A 23,946-nucleotide genomic window follows, 5' to 3' on the forward strand; every position below is an offset into this window, starting at 1 on the left:
ATCATCCAGTGTTATTTTTTGATATATCAGAGACATATTAATATATAGTAATATTGTATATTATGTATTATGTAACTATATATATGTATGTATACTTTATTTATCTCATCAAATATTTTTGAGTAGAAATATGCTTTCATATGTAGGACAATGTGTCAGAGAGTTTAGTAGCAATTCATCTTCTTTGACCCTAATCCTACATAGGCCACTAGATATCTTCTCTTAGAAAGATTTTGTTCAATTACTTTGTTCAAAGAGTTATGCTCATTTTGAAGCAAAATACCATTTTCCTGGTGCTAAATAATCTGAGATAAGCATATTTTTTTGAATTTATTTATTAGCTCTTTTATAACCAGGCAAAGAAAATCAGTAGTTTTGTGCTGTCAATTTTGGAGACAAGTGGCTTTCCTTTTCTTCTCTCCAGTGAGTGGGACGCAGGAAAGCCATCATAACTCCTGAATAAAGATTATCGATGATTGTCCTCACCCTAAAGGCAGGCCACATGGGTACAAGTCTATGATGAGGTCAGGGGGAGGAAATGAACTAATTCGTTCCTTAATGATTGAACCTAAAAAAAGCAGACTAGATCATTCATGCCCTAGAATGTCTCATCTGCTTTCTCAGAGCCTTGTGCTTCTAAATTAAAAAATAAAATAGAATATGGAGCCGTTCTTTTTTCATTAACTGGTGTATGCCTTAGTTTCTCTTTGAAAAGTACAACTATATCTCTCCTTAGGTTAAGAAATGAACGCTTAAATACAACTAACTTCACCAATTCAGAAACTTAATTTTTGAGTTTTCATTTCCAATAATTTATGTTCCATTTCCAAGAAGTTCTAGTTTGGGGGAAGAACCAAAAGTAAACCTTGAATATTCTCAATATCTGTTTTATGCAAAATTTTGTAACAGTTTTCTAGAAGTTAGAGCATTAAGAAGATGGGAGTATCTTCCCCTGATAAAAGAATTATGCACAGTATCTATTGGTTTGGCTAGTGTACCAAGCAGGGCTTGCTAGATATTGGAGAATTTAAGAGCCTCAGTCAAAATGACTTCTCTGTTTATTCTTAGTTTTTATGATTTATTTGTCAAACTTTTATAAAGTTTCCTGACTGAATCTAAAGTTAAACTTATTCCTACTACAGATGTATCAACTACATTTTGAATAAAGTTTACCCTTCACACTGGAACAGAAAGCCATTGGATAGTTTCAGTAATTTTGTCAAAAGGAATAAATGTCTCTGATAAAAATTTAACAGTGAGCAAGAAACTGAGGGGAGACTACTACTAACAATATTAGGGAGATATGAAGCACTAATAGATACCAGAGGATGCAATTTGATAGAATGATAGATTGCAGATTTGAGAATTCAGATTCAATAATTCGCAAGAGACTCTAACTCATGAACATCAGTCTGTGAGTCCTCTGTTCTCAAATGTATTGTGAATGGTGAGTGACATGCTTCAACTTCAAGAGAAACCCAGCTCATACCAGCTTTGTTGTCCTGTACCCATCAAGTAGACATTTAGTGTCCAAGAGCGTAAACTATGTACTTGCTCTTCCATGCTTTATATGGAGGAATATATAATGGCACTCTAATGGTACTGGGAAATGTGGACATTTGTCTCACAAAATTCTCAAGTTTGCTTTTTAAGATCATGTTCTAAAGTAATTCAGTGCTGTGTAGTTGAACCTTCTGCAGTTGCAGAAATTTTTTATAATCTATATTCAACAAGATGGTAGCCAAAAGCTAAATGTAGCTTCTAGGCAATTAAAATGTGTCTGCCTTAACTGGAGGACTGGATTTTTAATTTTAATTCATTGTAAAATTAAATACCCACATGTCTAATGGCTGCTGAAATAGATATTGCAATTCTAGACTATGTGGTTTAGATTATAACTGCTATGACAGGAAATGAGAATTATGACCTAGTGAAGTTTGAGAACACTTTATAGACAAAGTTAGACGGTGTGAAGCCACTGAAAATAAGAATGTGACTATTAGATTGAGGTGGACCCTAAGTGGAATTGCTGGGAAGCTGCACTGGACCTTCATAATCCTTTGGAGTGGCTTGGCTTTGTGCCTACAGACCATTTTAGATCTCCAAAAGCTTATAGCTATGCAGACATGAAGCCCGTTTCTATTATAGACACTCAACGTTTTTGAAGTACCATAAATCACATGACAAGTCAGAGTACTATCAAATATTTTGATCTCTGATTTAAATGTAATCTGGTGAACAACAAAAGATCTTAGAACTAGAAGGACCTTAAATATGATTTCATGCTATCCTCCTTCCTGGAGAATGCAGAAATAGGTGCAGGGGAGTTACAGAAGATACCATGAAAGGCCAGAGAGCTAGGATTGGAATACAAGACTCCTGACCTTGAAACCACTTCTTCTCTGCAGTCCTGTTCTAGTGTTAAGATCTGCCCACAAAGATGAAAGGCCTCCAGTCAGACCAGTTTGGGCACCAGTCTTCTTTTTGATGATATCCCCCCATTGATTGGTAGTAAGAACAATGGTGCTTCCTGCTTTTTTCATGTGGAGCTGGGCTGAACTGCATCCTCAGAGCTCAGGCCTGAGAGAAAAGGATGTGGAAAATGTTTTTGATCCATCTGATGACCCAAACTGTGGTTGTATGGAAGATCACATATGCATCACATAGAGTACTTCTTAAGACTGAAGACTGGATATCAGTGGCAAAGGAGGGCAGAGAGAAGAGCAGATAGCTTTTCTATTTGTCTCTGACCCCTCTTGAGCATTGAGACAACCATGCATCCAGAGGTCAGACCTTTTACTGAAATTAAGTTTTCTGTTTATGTAGAGACATCATTTAGCAAACTTCAGCACTGGCAGAGCAAAATTACAAGCTCATGCTGAATGTCTGGTGGAACACAGGCAAATTAATCAGAGACATCTGGCAAGTAGCTGTATGACTGTTTTTTTGCTAAGAATGCTTAAACTATCATTTGAAACTATTGTTCTTTCATGAAAAGGAAAGATAAAACAAAGACTTGCCATCTAACTTCAGATGTTGGCTCCAGTTTTAGGAAGGACAATTAGTTGTATTTGTCATTCCCGCCCCAGGAGCAGGATAGGTAAAAGTGGAAAATGCAAGTGAGTCACACGTTTAAGTAAGATGTGGAAAAGGAGTGAGGGAGAGTATGTTGTTATTATTTGTGCTTCTTTTCTAAAGCAGTACTGGGGAATCAAATGTGCATTCAAGAAATGTGTTTCCTTTATTAAATAAGAAAGTTTCTATGGACAGAAACAATATCTATACATCACTAATCTGTGCTAGCCCATTCTGAATACCTCATGGATATTGAATCATGTAATCCTCATGACAAACATATAAGATAGATATCCTCATTCCCCTTTAAAAAATTTTTTTTTGTAGTTGTAGACAGATGGCATGCCTTTATTTTGTTTGTTTATTTTTGTGTGTGGTGCTTAGGATCAAACCCACCCTCACACGTGCTAGGCGAGTGCTCTACCACTGAGCCCTAACCTCAGCACCATCACCCCCTCTTCATATATGAGAAAGCTGAGACGTGGAATTACATAACTTGTTTAAGGTTACACAGGTTTTAATTTTGGAACCAGAATTCAAAACTTGAAAACCTGCTATCAGGTTCTACTCTAACCACTCTCAGGTAATTTTTCAGAGATGAAAATTAGAGGAGGACTTTTCACATTTTAGTGGGGAAGACTTGGCACAAAACATTAAATATATAATCAGAAACAGATTTTTTAAAATGCTATGATTAGAAACAACTGCCTACTATTGTTATTTCTCCTTGAAAACTATGCTTCCAGAAATGTTGCTGTGGTCTGTTTCCAGGTAGAGGGAAATTTTGCTGGAGGGAAGCCCTGTGATTTTTTGCTCATGAATTAGTAACTTACATGGTACTGTATGAAAGTTTCTGTATCTTGTTTTGATGGATTTTTAAGAGTATATGTGCAGACTTACCATTCGTCAAAAAATTGGTGCATGTGCTTATAAACATTATGACCTTAACCTCCTAAGTCTTTATTTATTCATTTACTTGTTTATTTATTTATTTATGGGTACCGGAGATTAAACCCAGGGGCACTTTCCCAGTGAGCTACACTCCCAGCCTTTTTTTCTTTTCTTTTTCTTTTTAGTGAGACAGTGTCTTACTAAGTTGTTGAGGGTCTCACTAAGTTACCAAGACGGGCCTTGAACTGGCAATCCTCCTGCCTCAACCACCCAAGTCTCTGGGATTATGGGTGTGAGCCACCATGCCTGGCTTAACCTAAGTTTTGGAAAACAAAAAACAAACAAACAAACAAAAAAACCAATGAAGCTCTCAGTAAAAAGCATGAAAGAAGAAAAAATCCAATCTTGTTGTAATCTGATAACTAGAAGCTATGGGTAAAGGCAGCTAGGTTATGTGTCTAGTGAAGGATAGATGTTTGAAAACAAAAGGTTATACTGTATGACAATAATGTGTGTGTAGACACCCAGATCAGAACTAGCTATTGAGGGATGGGTTGAGAAAGCTAAGTTATCAGTTAACTATTAGATGTTGGTTGTTTACCATCCATCATCTCCTGGGACTTTAGACTTGTGGAATGAGATGGTGTTAATTTTTCCTGTTATCTAAATGGAAGTAAAACCTTAGAGTCATTCGTCAACTTGCCGAAGGTTGTAATGTTCATAGTACCAGGTTTCCAGTGAGTCTCCCTGATATCAAATGTATGTTCTCTACTGCAGTGCATACATTTCCAGACTGTGTAGCCTACAGTGTGAACGGCTGCACTTGGGGTTATGCAGCCAGGCTTGGTGCATTTTTGGGGGGTGGGTGGGTGAGAGTTGTTGTTAAACTTCAAAGAAAAGAAGTAAAAAGCAGGGAGAAGTTAACAGAGTGGCTACAGTTAAGTGGCACCTGCCTTGTCATCTAGATGCAGTCCATTAAGCTTTAGAAGCCTTTGCAAGTGCTGGCAGCTGGCCCCTCTAACTTCCTGCCTCTGACCTTTCTTTTCTCAAGTAGTCAAAGGACTCACTCAGCTTGCCCACCTCTACCCTCTCTCAAACCTCAGATGATCTGCTTTGCTTATATCTGCCCTTTACTCCTCAGTTCATCCTCAAAACTTCCAGTCTGTTAGTCACTAGGTGTTAGGAGAAATGTTAAAGAAACCTCAGAAAACATTCAGGATTGATGCCTTACTGTTATGAATAGTCAGAAGTGCAGTTCTCATTGTGGGCTGCATTCCTAAGAGGATGCTTTATACTATTTTTATGCTTCAGAAAACTCATAGCAATTTTTGACCCCTATAGATTTGACTAGTAGCTAGAAAGTTCAAGGTTCCCTTTATTCCTTCAGACTAACACATTCAGGTCAACATTTATCAAATATTGAATCAGTAAAGCTCATTTCGCAATCTTGTCTTCTTTCCACTTCTTCCCTTTTCTTTGTCTCCCTTCTCCCATTTTTTCACAGACACTTTTTATTTTGTTCCTAATCTTCCCCCATTCTCAGTATCAGAGAAGCTCTGAAACTGATATTTCTTTTATTTTGCTTGCTATCTTCTTAACTTTTGGGATATTAATAGCGATTTTTGGATCTGCTTGGCTCCACAGAAGTTTGGAATTGAATAGTGCTGGCTTCGTACCACTGTCTTGGAGGCCGGGGCAGGAGCTGCCAGCTCTCCTCGTTTGTATCTTCTAAGTGTCCTCTGAGATGGGCTGCTCTTTTCTGACCCAATTTTTCACTCAAAAACCTTCGATGCTATTCCAGATACTGCCTATTTCATTGCTAGATACCCAAAAAAATACCACAATAGAAATAGTTGAGTTGAGAAGACAGCAGCCTTTATTCTCCTTACTGGTTGGGTCAAAAGGAAGCAGGGCCCCTGGCCTTTGCCTGCTCATAAACTCTGTGGTTGTTTCCAGAGAACTTCCCTTCTTTCAATAAGTCAGAGCATCTCAGCTCCTGTCATCTGACTTTTTCTAGGGTTTAAACTGCAATGGAATTCTCACAAAAGGGAAAAGACCTGAAGATCAGGATAAAACCTTTCAGGTTTTTAGTCCCTTCGGGAGGGTCTAAAGACCTTCATTGTGGAAGATACATTTCTTACATTTATCCTTTAACTAAAACTATTGCTTTTCTTTAAAGTTTTACTCTAAACTATTTTGTCTTTGAAGTGCTTGTTAGTTCTAGGTTTTCCAGTGCAGTCTTGACAGTGTTTAATTTAAAAAAAAAATTTTTGAGATCTATAGCCAGGAATAGAATGACCAGAGGATACATAATTTATGCTACATCATGAGTGATCAAGCACACATTATATCCATTTAATCTTTCCAGAGTGATTTTATTGTTGTTATACCAAATCAATTTTGGTAAATTTCAAGCAGAAACTTTGATGGTCCCTTTGAGACTTATAGATCAAATTCTAGAAAATATGAGGAAAATAAAAAGCTGGAGCTTCCAGTCCCCTCTCTCCAGAGGAGAGGAGGAAAGGGAAAATGAATGTGAGCAGAACAAGATACTATTTGAAACTTCCTGGGAATAGAAACTCAAGGAAATCCAGATATAATTTTTTTTTTATTGCTATGTAGTAAATTACCACATAATTAGTAGCTTAAACAATAGACACCTGCTATCTTGGAGTGTCTGTAGATTGGGAGTCCAGATATGCCTTATTTAAGTCACCTGCTCAGTCTCACAAGGCTGCAGTCAAGGGTTCAGCTGGCTGTGTTCCTTTCTAGAGCTTTCTAGAGGAAGAGATCCTCTTCCTAGCTTATGTGATTGTTGGATGGATTCAGTTCCTGTGGTTGTAGGACTGAGGTCCCCATTTTCGTTGGCTGTCAGCTGGGGCTGCTCTCGGCTCCTAGGGGCTACCCAGAAATCCTCCCCCAGGCCCTCTTACCACAGGGCAACTTCCTTCTTCAGAGCCTCTTGACATTTGGCTAAGACAGGTATTGTACTTGTGGTGGCCCTCCCATCACTGTTGCTACACTTTGTTGATGAGGACCACGTTACCAGCTCTGTCTCCACTGAAGGTGAAGAGGTTATTCAAGGACGTGACTACACAGGTAGAGATCATGGGGCCATCTTGGAATTCAGCACACCATACTAGGCTCTTTGACTTCCCTGAAGTGAGATTCCCTGGTTGAGAATGCTGGCTGTGGGTATATAGAAAGTCCAGGTACGTGGACTTGATCATTCATGTTCTTAGCATTATTATTCATAATAACTAAAGATGGAAGCCACCCAGTGTTCATCAACAGATGAAGGGAGAAGTAAAATACAGTGTGTATGTACAATGGGGTATTACCCAAGCTTAAAAAGGAAGTTCTGACCCTTGTACAAAATAAATGAACCTTGAAGATGTTATATAAAATGACATAAGCCAAACTCAAAAAAGATAAATATTTTATGATTCCACATACATGAGATATGTAGAGTAGTCAAAAACAGAGACATGAGCTTCATTCTAATAGATATTACCAGGGGCAGGAAGGAGGTAGGTAACAGAGTTTAGTGTTTAATAGGTACAGAGCTGGAAAGATGAGAAAAATTCTGCAGATGGATGGTGGTATTAGTTGCAGAACAATGAAAATATACTTAATGCTACTGAGCTATCCAATTAAAAATAAGGTATATTTTAGGTACTTCTATTTTATCACAAAATTTACAAAAAAATGTTTTGAGTCTGAGGGATGACTTGATAGTGTGTTCCCAGTACCCAGCCATATTTCAGGTTCTACATTAGGATTCTGGGAAGAGGAAGAGGAGAATAAGAATTTACTCATTTTTGTACTTTTTTGTCATATCATACTATGTCAAAATCCTATAACAAACATTAATTGATTATTAATAATCAGTTATTGTTACTTAGTATTAATTGATTGATTTCACGGTGAGCCATCAATTAAAGCATTTTCCCAGTTCAATGCTGTGGAACTAGAGATGGAAGGAACAAATTCAAACTCCCTTATGTTTTCTTGTTTACAGATGTATTTCTTAATAAGTAATCACCAGGGGAATATTAAACAATACTGATGCCTGGGTCCAACCCCCAGGGAGTCTAGTTAAATTGGTTTGAGGTGAGAGCCCAGGCATATGGATTTATAAAACTTTCCCTGATGATTCTAACGGACAGCCACCACTGATAACCCTTGTGTCATAGGGACAGGCCTCCCTGCAGCTTACTCTCAAAATATTGAATTTGATGATCTAAGAGCAGTACCAATTACTCACACACAAGGGAATGATTTACCATTTATACCAAGTTGCTGTGCCACACAATGACGATTATGCGTATCACTGAATATGTCAGATTAATTTCCTTGTAACTTTTGGTTGTTTTCAACATTTCATTATTAAACCCTGTTTTTTGATGCTCACAGGAATAGGATTATCTGCATAAACTTAAGAAAGAAAGAGAGAAATTTTGTTGTGAGCATGAAGTAACAGCAAACATGATTAAATTACAACTGTGCTTGATCACATGGGCAATAGGTAAGAGAACTGACAGGAGAAAGTCATCCCTATTTTCTGATTATCCACACAATGACCTCACTTTTCTCATGCTAGTTTCTTAATTTATAAATCTTTGCTGTTATTAGGTATTTTTTATTGGTTTATCATGCAGAAGATTTTATTGGGAGAATAAGAAGTAGAGAGATGCTTTTCCTGTTTATCATCTATACCTTTTTATCAGGTGATTGACATTTTGGCCCTCATTCTTGTCCATGTAACCATGATATTTAAACAAAGAGAAAGAATTCAGATGTCCTTCAGCTTTCTTGATTTTGTAGAATTCTTAATGTGTGCCAGGTACAGTTCTAGATGTTAGGTAATAAGAGGATGCAGAAAGCATAGTCATATCCAGAGTTGAACATCAGAATTTCTTCAGGAAATTAAATTTATTTCAGGCTTGGGTGATTAATATTCTAAAATATTGGCATTGGGAGGAAGGAGGGAATACTTTTTATAAGGCAGGATCAGGGAAAGAAGAGAAAATCTTGAGCTGGGTTTCAAGGGAGGAGTAGACTGCAGGGCGACTAGGTGGGCTGGCATGTTTGGGGCCAGTTGAGTTCAGTAGGCCTGTGGGTACCCTGAGCCCAGGAAGACTGGACAAGCAAAGTGGCTAAATTGTCAGAAGTTTTACCAACATTTCAAAGTGATCTCCCCCAGTGACATCAGGTTTTAAGTAGAGAGTATAGAGATTTACAACTGTTCTAACTCTGTTCTTAAGTTACTGGTAACTTGCTGATTTATCAGTAATAGCTAACCCTCATGTAGTATATTTTATGTGCTAGGTGCTGTCTTTAGTGCTTTATGTTGTTAACTAATTTAATTCTCTGAAATCCTGTGACCTGTGGACTGTGTGTGTATTATTGTTTTATAACTGAAAAGACAGAAGTTAAGTGACTAGCCCAAGGTTCCATGTTAGTAAGTGTGCTTTATATTTGTATTTATAATCAAACTGTGAAATACCATACAAGTAAAGTTGCTACATACCCTTTGCTCACAGGAAATTCTTGATAGATATGAAAGAAGGCAGAGCCTACTGGCCCCTGGCTTTGCATTGAGCCTTATGCAAAGAAGGTTGCAAAATAACATGGTTAGACGTGACAGAAACAGTGAGAGCTGAGACTTGTAAGATACAGGATGGAGAACAAAGATTGAGAGCCCCACACTATAGAAAATATGAGTGAACTTTGACATGTGAAACTTCCTGAAGCAACTTAGAGGATGGAAACTTATTGCTTTAAAGAATGTTGATGATGTAATCTGGGGGTATAAAAGGATTACAACGGATTACTGATGTTGCTTCTGGTGGTATGAATTTGAGATCTAGCTCCACTGGAGGAACTTTGAACTGAGCAGAGGGTCTTAGAAGTGCTCTTTGGGAGTGTTCTGTTTTTTAAAACTTCTCACATCCCATTCTTTCCCCCTGAAAAAAAAAATCCTATAACTACTTTTTGTACCAACTACTTAATACTATTTTCATCACCCTTACTACTATTAGCATGTAGTATTTAGTACCACTTTTTCTGAGTTCGAGTGCATTTTATTCCTATGAAGTAGGTATGATTACTGTGCCCAAGACACAGATGAGAAATCTGGGATTCAGAAAGGTTAAGCCACTTGTCCAAGATCATGAAGCTAGGAAGTAGCAGAACTGAGATTTGAGCCTAGGATTTTCTGACTCCCAAGCCATACACTTAAAAAAATATTTTATAGAAGTGCACCAGTAATAAAATTAATACATCCATGTAACCACATACCATTATCAAGAAATACATTACCAGAATCTCAGAAGTTCCATATCCCCTTTTTAAACTCTATCCATTATTCACCCCAAAGGCTGCTTCTGTCAGTTTATTATTACCATAGACTACTTTGTGCATATTTAATATAAATATAGAGGGTCTACTCTTCATACTCTGGCTTCTTTTGTTTATATAGTGAGATTTATTTATATACTTGTACATAGTAATGGCTTATGAATTATCACTACTATATAATGTCAATTGTACAACTAAATACGATTTATCAATTCCATTATTGATGGACATTTGGTTGCTTCTGGTGGTTAACATGTATGGATAATGCTGCTGTGAACATTTTTGCACGTCTTGTGGTGCATTTATGTATGACTTACAGTGGGTATAAACCTAGAAGTGAAATAGCTGGGCAATACATTATTTCTGAGTTCAAACTTAACATAAATTGCAAAATGTTTTCCAAAGTTGTTGAACAAACATTCCCACCACCAATGGCATTTGGCATCATCAGTCTTTTTCACTGTTCTGGTGCATATGTTGTGGTATCTCATTGTGGCTTTAGTTTTCTTTTCCTTACTAGTTAACAATGGTGAGTACTTTGCAGTGTATCTTCTACTGCAGTCTGTTTTTCCCTTCTGAAGGACAACTGTTGGTCATACATAGGTATCCCTGCATGTGTACGTTAGTTTCTGGGCCTTGAATTCTGTACCATAGGACTTTTTCTCCATTCTTGTGCCAATAATATGTTCTCTTAATTATTTAGATTTATAGAAATTCTTGATATCCACTATCTGTTTTGTGGTTGTTCTTCAATTTCATGAGGCTATTCTTGAAACTTTTTATGACTTTAAAAATTTTAGAATCATCATGTCAATTTCTGTGTTTAAAAATGTCAAGTAGAATTTCATTGAAACTGATCAATTTGAATTGAATAAGCACCATTAAAAATTTTAGTCTTTTCATCCACAACCATGGTATATTTCTCCATTTATTTAGGTTTTCTTTTATATCTCTTTTGTACTGTTCTGTGTAGAGGTCTAATACATCTTTGTTAGATATAATCCTACATAGTTGATGTTTTTGTTCTACTTTAAATTGTCATATCTAGTTTTTTATTTTCGATTGCTGTAGATTTGTATATAGATCTATAATTAAGTTTATATATTGACTTTTTATCCAGTGATCTTGTTGCTGTCACTTCTAGATCTTGATAAGTTACCTGTACATTCTTTTGAGTTTTTCACATACATAACCACCATGTCTTTTTGAATGAATGACAGTTTTATTTCTTCTTTTCCTGTTTGCGTATTTTCTTTCTTTCTTCCTTTCTTTTCCTTTTGTTTCTTTCTTTCTTACCTTATTAAATTTACTCAGACTTCCAGTTCAGGGTGGAACTGAAATGTCCCATTTCTAATATCTGTTGTAAACCTCTCAGTGTTTCACAATGTAATATGATGTTTTCTGTGTTCATGTTTTATAGATGTGTTTTATCAGATTAAGATTTCCATCTATTCTTAATTTGCTAAGAACTTTTTAAATTTAAAAATTATTACAGGTATTTAATTTTATTGACTATTTCTGCATCTAATTAGTTATTTTTTCCTTCTTTATTCTCTTCATGTGGTTAATTACATTCATTAATTTTCATTCTGATCTAGAGTATTCATTTTACATACTTTTTCTTCATTTTGCTTTTGTGTCTATATTTTTAGAAATATTAATTTTTATTTTTCTTTCTGTTAATTTTTTTTTCATTATCAGGTTATTCTGGAACTATAGTATAAGTTGAGAAAAATTCCCTCTTTCCTATTTTCTGGAAACATTATGTAAGATTAGTACTATTTTTCATTAAATGTCTGGAAAATTTAATGATATAGTTTCCTGGATATAGAATCCCTTCTTGGGATAGTTTCACTTTTATTCAATTTCTTTATTGCCAATCAGATTTTCTATTTCTTCTTGTATTCTATTTATTATGTTTTATTTTTCTAGGGATTTTTTCATATCATATGAATTTTCAAAACAGTTGTTGATATTATTCATTCATTTTTCAAATCTGTAGTGTCTATAATGATATCTTCTCATTTCCAGTATAAATAATTATATATTTTCCTCTCCCCCATCTTGCCATGAATTTATCAGTTTTATTAGTCTTTTCAAAGAAACTATTTTGGGACTGTGTTGATTATCTTTATTGTATTTTTTATTATTTTGTGCATCCTTTTTATTCTCCTCCTCCTCCTCCTCCTCCTTCTCTTCCTCTTCCTGCTTGGTGTCATTTACTTTTATTTTTTTAACTTTCTAAGAGGAACAGTTAAGTCATTTTATTTACAATTTCTTTCTATTACCTGTACTTAATACTAAGTGTCTTTTTAATTACATTTTGTAAGTTTTGATGTTATATTTGAGAATTTTATAATTTTTTTGATATTGATTTCTAACTCATTATACTATAGTTGAAGAATATATTCTATGTTATTTTGGTCTTAAAGTCATGGAAACGTTATAGTTGTTTATGGATCACTGTATGGTCAATTTTCATGGAAGTTTATATATACTTGAAAACAGTATGTATTTTGAACATTAAATACAGACAATATCAGTTGGATTATGGGATTAAGTAAAATTTAATAATTGTTTAGATCTTCTAGTTTCTAATTTTTGTCTGCTTATTTTTAGTTATTTGGGGATATTAAAATTTCCCAAAATTATTGTGGGAGATTAATCTAGTTCTTTTGTTAATTTTACTTTATATGTTTTGATGCCATCTAACTAGGTGTATACATAGACTATCTATTCCTGATGCTATCAATATGAAATATCACTATATCTAGAAGTTTATTTTTTCATTAAGGTCTACTTTCCTGTAGCAAAGGAAAATTTCTCTTCAATCAGTGCTTCATAATCTTTTTCCTTTTTCTTACTTTTGACTTTACTGTTATCTTTAAAGCATGTCTTTATAAGTAACATACACTTGGTATGTCTTTTTATCAGTCTGACAATCTTGTCTTTGAAATATTTAGTTAACTTATATTTAATATAAATATAAAATATTAGCATTTAAATCTAATTCTTACTCATTGTTATCTATTTGTTCCTCTTCTTCAATTTCTTTTCCTCTACTTCGTTGGCATTTTCTTGGATTAAGCATATATTTTCCATTTTTTTTTTGACTTTGGAGTTAAGCATTCTTTGACTTGTACATATTACTCTAATTTATTTATATCATTACTCTATTAAAGTTCTAATATAGATTAGTACTTTTATCAATTCCTGAACTTTCTATGATATTAACTCCATTTATTTTCTCCCTCTCCCACAGGTTTTGGCTATTTTCATACATTTATTTATCATATATTTTAAATTCTACAACACATTATAATTGCTCTTTTGTAAAGACAAGCTGCCTTTGGTCACCCACATATTTACTTTTTCCATTGCTTTTTCTTCACATATTTGCCGGTTTTCATCTGGGATCATATTCCTTCTGCCTTGAGCGATCTCCAGTCTTACAACTCTATTGCCAATGGAAAAACATTTTTGATAATGTCTTCATTTTGCTCTCATTTTCGAAGGCCATTTTCACTTGGTAAAGATTTTGAAATAGGCTCAGTGGGGCACTTCGAAGATATTCTACTGTCTTTTGGCTTCCATTATTTCTGTTGAAGAGTAAATGTATTGTTGGACATTTGAAGGCAATGTGTCTCTTCATTTCTTGATGCTTTTTTGAGTTTTCTCTTTGTATTTTGTTTTTAGCAATTTGACTATGGTGGGCTAAATATGATTTTAATTGTATTTATTTCTTTGCAGTTTGTAGTACATTTTGTCTGTGGTTTGATGTCTTTCCTCTGATTTAAAGAAATTCTAGAATATGATCCCTTACTATATTGTTTCATCCCAATTATTTTCCTACTGTCAGGGGCCCAGATTACATATGTTTGGCTACTTTGTTGTGCCACCTACGGTCTCTTATTTTGGGGGGAGGAGTTGCTTTATTTCCATGCTATATTCTCTTCAGTCCTCCATATAGTTATATTATGCCTATACATATTTAGTTTCTAATTCTTTCTACCTTTATCTTATTAAATTTTAAACCCATCTATTGAGTTCTAAGCACCGGATACTAAATTTTTCAGTTTTAGAATTTCCACTTGATCTTTTAAGAAGACTCATGTTTCCTGCTGACATTTTCTATTTTGTCCTTGATTTTCTTAAACATATTGGATATAGTTATATTGAAGTTTGTTCCTAATAAGTACAATATCTTATCTACTACCAATCTAATTCTACTATTGTTTGTTCTCCTGATCTTTAGACATTGGGTCTTTTGGTCTGCTTAGTAATTTCTGGTGTCATGTCAGATATTCCCAGGGAAGAACTGTAGAGAAAAGTTGAGTGTCTAGATTTTGTGAACTTCTTCAAGAAAAGATTTACCTTTACTTGGCAATTAGGCTGGGGAAAATTATTTTAACCAAAATAGTGGGTTTTTTGTTTGCTTGTTTGTTTGGGAGCTGGTTTTCAGTCTGGTACCCACCAGACTGTTTTGTTAGTCTACTTTGGCTAGTTCTTACCCCTACGCTACAGCCGTTCATTGTCTCACCTATAATCATAGATGTTTTCATCAGCTTTATCATGTGGCTCAAATGCCAGCTTTTGTTTGGTTTAGAGGGAGAAGAAACTAAGTCAAATTAGAAGAGATGATATGCTCCAAGCCTTCCAGTAAAGCTGGCAGGCTTAGAAGACTGTGAGGATACCAGCCTACTATATAAAGGATTTGTTTTGGGTACCAAATATTAGATGGGTAAAGTGGAGCCATGTTTTGGGAAATGGTGAATACTAGATTATGGGATATTGATTTTCTCCTATGGACAAATGGGTATTTCATGGTACTTCCATGAACTATTAACAGAAGTTAAGCAAAATGAAGAAAATGAAGAAATAAAAAAGACACTAAAGTTTAGAAAATATTGTTTTAAGCATATTTGTTTACTGATAGACTTGCTTGAGTTTTTTAAATGTGCCTTGTTTCTAAACTGCTTAAACTCAGCACCCTTTCCAATATGAAGCAGTATTTCTTGGAACATACTTTGGGAAATTGGAATGTGTGGGCATCAAGGAAATATATGACTGAAATATCATACTGATGAAAAGTCCACAGAAGCATGGGCTTTTTATTTTTTGGTATTATTCACCACTCTACCACTTACACCAAGATGATCTAGCAAAGGTATGCACTTAGTATTTTTTAATTGAATGAATTATTGCTTTAATGGATAAAGGAAGAATGAGACTAGGGTGAAATGAGAATTGAATTTTTGATCATTTTTTTTTCCCTAGGAAGAAGGGTCTGATGATATGGTATAAGAGGAACTGTAAGGAAAAGAGGGTAGACACTGAAATCCCCAAAAAAGGTGTTGAACTCGTCCAGACCTGGGATTTGGTTTTGGACTCTGGGACATCTTTGAAGATGAAAAATGAAATAGAGACTAATGATACTTTGTTAAGGGAATCAATGATATTTGTTGGTTCTTTAGATGAAAAGGAAAAGAAGTTCTCGAGGTCTTCAATGAGCTTGGATGGCTCTGAAGATCATGGGGTCACTGTAGGCAAGAAGGATGTCCTATGTATGAGACCTCTTTCTGTTTCCTGCACGTAGCCAAATGGTCTGTTGGTGGGGTTCTGAAGGTAGTGACTCATGCCATAGTCTTACCTTGTGATTGAGAACTCAGAAAAAGCTCACTAGTTTTCAAACAGTAAATCTAGTGTTCAAAGCATTTGGATGAAAAATACAGAAAAAAAAAAAACTGTTTTAGAAAAAAAAAACTGTTTTAGAAAATCATAGAGGCAATAAATACATTGTGCAAAGATTCTGACAGTTCTAAAGCCTTTTTTCTTCCAGTTCAATAATTTTGTGATATCTACAAATACATTATTTGTGGGTTAAAACATTCCAAACTTACAGTAATTGCTATATTATGCTACTTTTTTTCCCTCTGATAGAAAGAAGAGTGTTCTAGAATTATCAACAAGTAAGACTTGGATTTGGGGAATGAATAGGGTGTGACATTTCAAGTGTAGATTACTCAGTCTACTGAGAATCTACTCAGTCTAGATTACTTAGAGTGGAACCTAAGGAAATGAACTTTCATCAATACCCTCTATGTCTGATGAAACCTAAGGTGCTGCAAGGGAGCCAACTCTCCTCCTCAGAAGAGGCTTCATCACAGGCTTAGTTTGAAAGCATTGAGGAATAAGTTGATTCTTACCTCTTAGTTTACTTCTCTATAACAAAGGAATAGCATTTACCTCCTAGGATAGTGGTGAGGATTAAATCAGATATAAATAAAGCTCTATGCATGTATGCATACATCAGTGAATGAATATTTGTTGTAGTCCCTTGAATACATGTTTTCATCTTCACCAGATTTGCTTTTCATCTGAAAATTGTGTGATCATTAATAGAGTTATTGAGAGACACCACATGTGTGGCAATAGAACTAAGAATAATGTTAAAATTGATGTGATAATATTGAAAAAGTTTTTATAAGTTTTACATGTAAGGTATGGTAATTGTAAGGATGAGGTATTTGGTGGGGCGAAAATTGTTTTTTTCTTACAAGAAAAGTTTTAAGTATGTTGGTAGCAATATCAAGAGTCAGAATGAATTAAATCTAGATAGTAAAGCTTGGTTTCAATTAATTGGAAGAAAAAATAATTATTTGTAACTAACAATTCTTTCTCATTACACCAGTGAGAAGAAACTCATTACAGATGCCCTTAATAAAAACCAGTTCCTAAAGAGACTGGATCCTCAGCAGATCAAAGACATGGTGGAATGCATGTATGGAAGAAACTACCAGCAAGGCAGTTACATTATTAAGCAAGGAGAACCGGGAAACCATATATTTGTGCTGGCAGGTGAGTTTTGCAGATTTTTTTTTCAGATATCCTAGAGCAAATGTTTTGCTTATTGTCATGTGATTTTTTGCAAATATTTATAAAAATATAAAATCAGTTTCTCTATTTGTAAAAATCTAATAGAGTGGGTTCATGAGATGGCAACATTGTGAACATAATCAACATAATGGTGATAGTTAATATTTACTGAATGCTTTCTATATATCTGATGTTCTATTTAACACTCAGTTGGGAGATCTTGTTTTCATTATCTTACAAACCCTATAATGCAAGTTCTATTATCTTTATGTTACTAACAGAGAATATATCCCAGGAGGTTAAGTAAGTTATCCAAGGCCACACAGCTCATAAGTGTTGAAGGCAAAATGCAAATTTAGGCAATATGACTTATGAATTCATATTTTTTAATTACATGCCACCTGCAAAAAAGTGCTTCCATTCAAAATACAGCTGCTTATGTTTAGTTTTAGATAATTATACCAGGAAAAAATATCATGGTTTTGGAGATGATTTTGGCTATATACCCATGATTTCAAAGGATAATTTAGGTACATTTAACCAACAAACAAATCTGTAGAGTGCCTTACAATAACAAGTGATATTTTTACAACTAATTAAATGACTTCCTTATCTATGATCACTTGAACATGCATACATGCTGGAAGGTTATATAAGAGCTACTCAAAAAAAAATTTTTAAGACATAGAAGCAAGAAATTATCTGAACAGGGATTAGGTTATTGAATGCCTTGTTATATTCTGAATTGCCCCAAGTCTTTGAGCCTAGGAAAGAAAGTTAAATTGGTTTACCCAGATGGTGTGGTAACTTGAGATATGCTGTGATCTATTTTGTGTCATAGTGTTTGATAATCTAAGTAATTGCCTTTATTCCTATTTCTTGGGGCTTAGATGTGGGACAGAAGTTGCCTTTCTTAAACAAACTAATAGACATGTATTATTCTATTTATAATGTAAAAAAGATCATTTTCCTATACTTTGATTCTTTAAACACGCTACTTTTATGACTATTTGTGTATTATTTGCCATATATCTTTATAGGCAACCTTAAAGTCATGTGGTCATTCCCAAGTAATAATTCTACCCAACCAGTGCCTTATAGCATTAATTTAGCCAGTCTTTATTTTTTTAAATTAAATTTTAATTTTTTAATTTTAATAATTTATTTAACCCAGTATATCTAAAATAGTCTTCAGTTTTATAGGGACAGGTGATCCTGAGCAATTTTTCCCTTGTGCAACTATTCTCTTGGGCATTTAACATCTGTTTTAGCAACACTAGAGAATTCTGGAAAGAAAAGATAGGTCATTAAGTCAACAAATATTTATTGAACCTGCTAGGAAAGCATGAGAAATTCTTGTCAGTCCATCTTGTACCTTACCAGTAACTCTGATGAAAAACTTGGAGAGGGAAGAGGTTGAACAGACGTCAACATCAATGTAGCTATTGAGATCAGGGATATAGCACGCATAGAAATGGAAATTGGATGGTTTCTTATTTGAATTAATTATGCTGTCACCTAAGAAATGATTTTCCTGGTTTAATTATCTGGTTGAGCAAATTAATTTGATAATTAAAAATTCCCCCTTTGTAGAATATAGCATGAATAGCAAATAGTACATCATATTAACTTAGAAATTTGGTATTCCATATAATTCTTCAGCATTATTCAGGCCCCATGAGCCATAACCAATTAGGAAAAAGTCTTGAAATGCATTAAAATCTGTGTTATCAACAGGACAGTATCACTAAGTGACTTTGATAGAACAGAATTAACTGTAATGGGAAATTACTATGCTGCATATCTAATCTGTGGGATTTTGAACCAAAATAAGAGATTTGCTTTTTGTTTTTCTTACTGAATTATAAGTTTTTCTTGGTCTCTTTTGTCCACTTTGTTGCTTTGGCATCCAAAACAGTTACTGGCACAATGAAGGTACTCAGATAAGATTTGTTGAATGAAAGGTCATCAGAGATGACCCAGATCTACATAGTGGTAACTTAGGAGAAAGAAATTAATACTTCAAGGGAAGGGGCATTATTCTACTATTCTCCCTTTAAGTATTTGGGTGTTTTTGGCTTATGAGTGCGGTTAGATAAGATTTCATGTGAAGAGGAAGGAGATGAGAGCTGCCAGAGCAAAAGAATTGTGAATATCTTAACTTTGCCTCTCCCTTCCTTTCATCTTTGCCTAGGTACAGACAAGTGCCAAGTACTCTTGCTAGTGACTTGCTTTTATGATTAATAGTTATTGCATTTAAACAAATGAGAGGTTAGATAACAGGGAGGACCATGAAGCAACTTGTCCAAGGTCACACAGCCAATAGTTAGTAGAGCCAGGACCCAGAGCCAGGCAGTCTGACTTATCAGGTATGATAAGCATTGTCCTTCTGTCTCTGTGAACAGCTGATCTGTGTTTTCAAGACACACATGATTTTTGGTCTCCTAGTAAGAGAAATCATTTCATGTACTACAATTTGCATAAGGTAGAATGAATTTTAAACAAAACATTTGCCACTCACCACTTGAGGGGAAGAGCTTTGTTAGAGTGGTAGCAATATTAACAATAGCCAATGTAGCATTTGCTATGTACTAGCCATCATTTCATGTTCATTCCCTATATTAACTCTCATGACAAATACGTAAAATTATTATTATTATTATTATTATTATTATTATTATCCGCATTATTGATGAGGAACTTCAGGCAGAAAGGGTACCTTTCTCTTTCTCAAGGTAAGTGGCAGAGCTGGTTTGTCTGCACTTTTAACCGCTGTATTATAATGAGAATCATAAGATGTCTCACCTGTTTGCTTTTCATACATTCTGGTGGCAGTTGTTGTTTAATTTACAGAATCCAGTAATAAATTATCTTTATTATTTGTGTTTTTCTTAAATTCTACTTGATAGAGGGTCGACTAGAGGTGTTCCAAGGAGAGAAATTGCTATCATCCATCCCTATGTGGACCACATTTGGGGAACTAGCTATTTTATACAACTGTACCAGGACTGCCTCTGTGAAAGGTAACAGGAGATGATTTGCTGTCTTTGAATTGTGGCATGCTGTTAAGTCACGTTTACATCTTGGCCCAATCTTTGTCTTCTACTTTTCCCCATTTGCTCTTATTCATATAAATGCTGTGCCTATAATAGGACTTATATGGAAGCACTTATCTTAAAAATTCAAGCTAAATGAACTTTTATCTCACTTACCTGTAAACACAATTTTAAAATGGCTTTAAACTAAATGATTCCAACATTTTTAAAATTGCCACTTCACTTTTTACTACACAGACATATGTCTCGGGCTCATTCAGAACGTTTGCTTTCTAGTTTCCATAAGGTTCTGAGCATATCATAAACCAGAAAAATTAATCACACCAATGAAAAATGTATAAGTATCACAAAGGATGTGAATTAAAGACATGAAATTTTTCATTAATGACTTTTAGGATTAGTTTAATGGCTTCTCCTAAGGATTCTTATTTTTATTGATTTTATTCATGCGACCTTGGATTTTCTTCAGAATTATTTAGATGTGGTGTTTCTTAGTGTTTGAGGCTGGGTTACATTCTGAGGTATTTAGTGAAAATGGAGACTTGGGCTCCACTCCAAATGTGAAGAAGAATCTCTGGTCATGAGGCCCAGGAATCTCTATTTTAGCAAGAATATCAAGGTAATTCTAATTCACTATAAAGTTAGATAAGCAGGGAATTTGGTTCCTGATCTATTTTGTATACTCTCATCACTCTTATTTTTTTAAATCTTACAATTGTAATTTCTTTTAAATTATTTTTAGAGCTGCTACTTCTACTCTACTTCCTTTTGGGATTTTATGTTTACCTTTAATGTCTTTCCTATTAAAAATGATTTTGTCTCAAAAACTGTCTCTTGTAACCTCTTTAAAAATTATTCGTATGTATTTCATGTGAATAACTACAGAGATCCTTAAAATATATAGGCTCTCTTTGGCAACAAGATCTAAACCACATAAAAAGACACACGAAAAGCATACACATACACACAGAAATCCTTAACTTCCTTACCTGCTTATGAATTTTTCACTCTCTAGGTTGACCTCAGGTTGACTGGCCTTCTCTAACATGCATCCTGCTGAGGTAGTATGTAATTGGAAACTGCAGACTCATTTGAATATCATCACAACCAAAACATAATTAGAAAGGAAAATCTTCTGGTACTGAATCATGGTACACTTCAAAGTCAAAGTGATTTATAAAATTAGTATTTATTTTGATGCTTCCTCCCATTAGCATGTTTAAAATAATGCATTTTCCAAGAAATGCAAATTCATTGATTAACATTTTGGAAAGTTTTCTTAATGTTTTGTTATTTTCTCCATTTTTCTAAAGCTATTACCAATGTTAAGACATGGGCACTAGATCGGGAGGTTTTCCAGAACATAATGAGGAGGACAGCTCAAGCTAGAGATGAACAGTACAGAAACTTCCTCAGAAGGTAAGAATAACTCATTGGGGGAAAGTGCAGTCAATGATGTAGCCATAGTGTGGAAATGATCATTTTATCACAATATTTATTTTATTATAGTTTCTCCCATTTTCCACATTATTAAACCAAGCAGCAAAAATATTCCCTTGCAATAAATGCCAGCATAAGTAAAAATATTACATTTAGTACCCATTAACTTTGTGTATTGATTTATTTCTCCTGTTCTTTTTTTCCCTTTTATTGATGGAACCATAGCATATAGTATAGAAAAATGTACAAAAAATTCTAAAAAATTCAACTGTGTGTTCACTAGACTTTGAAAGCTATATGAAATTTGGAAGAGGATAGCAAAAAGATAACCCTTCTAATAATGCTTACTTAGAATATTATTAAAATAAACTTATTTTACTATCCTTGCTTATCTGAGACTTTCCTTTTTCTATTCATATAGCCACACTATCTTCCAAATCATCATTTGGAGCAAATTATTTGTAGGAAATTAACTTGCCAAAAATGTTACTGTGCTTATCATGATGACATGGATCCTTGAAACACAGTCATTTTGTGAAATGTTCTGTACCTCGGAGACTTGAATGCATTAATTTATAGAGAAATAAATATCTATGTAATTTTTTTAAAGTTCCAAATTAGAGAGTATTTTGAAAATCTAAGTTCTTTAAACTATTTTTATATCATTTGTGAGAGTTTTGACAGTCTCTGAATCTGTAATACATACTGAAATGAAACGTTACTTACAATAAGTGTTAATAATAATAATGTATTGCATGGTTTCCAAAAATAAATTCTAAGTTCTTCTTAAGTATAGTGATTCCATCTTGTATTATAAACCTGTAAGTCAGTGATTTGGGGACTGTACAGGGCCTAGCATATATTGAGAGCTCAATAAATCTTGAAGGAACACATTGTTAATAAGTAGGACATTGCAGGTATTAGTTCTCATATAGAATCATACTGATTGGCCCTCCCAGAGACAGTTATGGCTCCTGGCAGAGGGCTGCAGTAATGACAGGTAGGTGCCTTACCTGATAGCCAGCCAGTGCTTAGTCATCATTTTGTGGGATGTCCCTGAATATAGGTGATCTCCAATCCAACAATCGAGTGACACAGGTCAGCATTTAAAGCTAATAAGCCACACTAATGTAAGGGCCAATAAAAGATACATAAATAACCAGTGTCCAAAGGTTATGTTTGAATGTCCGAGATAAAACCTGAGCCACTATATGCAGAGCAGTTAATTCCCTGAGTCCAGTATGTTTTGTCTTAGTGGAAGGAGCTTAGACAATGTACTGAGATACATTCCTTCTTTCTTGCCTTCCTTTTGACATTTAATTCACTCTTCCAACAAATATTTATTTCCAGGCAGTAAACCTTGTAGACTTGATGGTAAATATGATAAACCTGATGCCTGCCTTCATAGATATACTAAGATTTCCCCTCATATCTATTTCCTTACTATATGCCTAAGGTGATAGTTTTACTAATATTATAGATCCCAGTTTGTACCAGAAATTAAACTTTCATACTAAGTATGTGTTAATCAAAGATAAGTTCTGGTTATCCTTTTATCATTTCACCAATAGGAAGATAAACTATCAAAATACATTTTTTTTGTTTCATAATATGCCATAAGCTTTTTCTTTTTTCATTTCCATTTTTATTATGAAGTATGTGATATATAAGATATGTGATACATATGTATCTCATGACTGGGTGTATGTACAGAAGAAATGAAATTAGTATGTCAAAAAGACATCTGCACTCCCATGTTCATTGAAGCACCATTCACAGTAGCCAAGAGATAGGTGCCACCTGAGTGTCTACCAACCAATATGCAGATAAAGAAAATGTGGTACATATGTACCATGCAGCCATCAAAAAAGGATGAAATCCTGTCATTTGTGACATCATGGGTGGAAATGAGCGTATTTGTGTTAAGTGAAATATAAAGACAAGAACTGCATGATCTCACTCATGTAGAATCTAAGAAAGTTCATCTCATAAAATTGAGAGCAGAATGGTGGTTTCCAGAGGCTAGAGAGGGTAGGAGGAGGGAGGGATGGGGAGAGATGGATCAGTGGGTACTAAGTTAGAAGTAGCTGAAGCAAGAAGTTCTGATATGCTATTACATAATAGGTTGACTGTACATGAGAATATAATGTGTATTTCAGAAAGCTAAAAGAAAGGATTTTGAACATTTTTATTATAAAGAAATATCAAATTAGATAAATGTTTCTTCAATTTAAACATTGTACAA

General features: G+C 34.5%; 1 protein-coding gene across 1 annotated transcript in view; it reads left to right on the top strand.

Annotated features, from left to right (window-relative positions):
- The window catches only part of Prkg2 (protein kinase cGMP-dependent 2), a 95,910-nt gene that overhangs the window by 11,809 nt on the left and 60,155 nt on the right, over positions 1-23,946 (top strand). The window contains exons 3-5 of the mRNA XM_047566699.1: positions 17,021-17,187; positions 20,115-20,228; positions 21,575-21,680. Coding sequence (XP_047422655.1) covers positions 17,021-17,187; positions 20,115-20,228; positions 21,575-21,680 — 387 coding nt within the window. The remainder of the gene's footprint in view (positions 1-17,020; positions 17,188-20,114; positions 20,229-21,574; positions 21,681-23,946) is intronic.

Source organism: Sciurus carolinensis, chromosome 10 (genome assembly GCF_902686445.1).
Source record: "Sciurus carolinensis chromosome 10, mSciCar1.2, whole genome shotgun sequence".
NCBI lineage: Eukaryota > Metazoa > Chordata > Mammalia > Rodentia > Sciuridae > Sciurus > Sciurus carolinensis.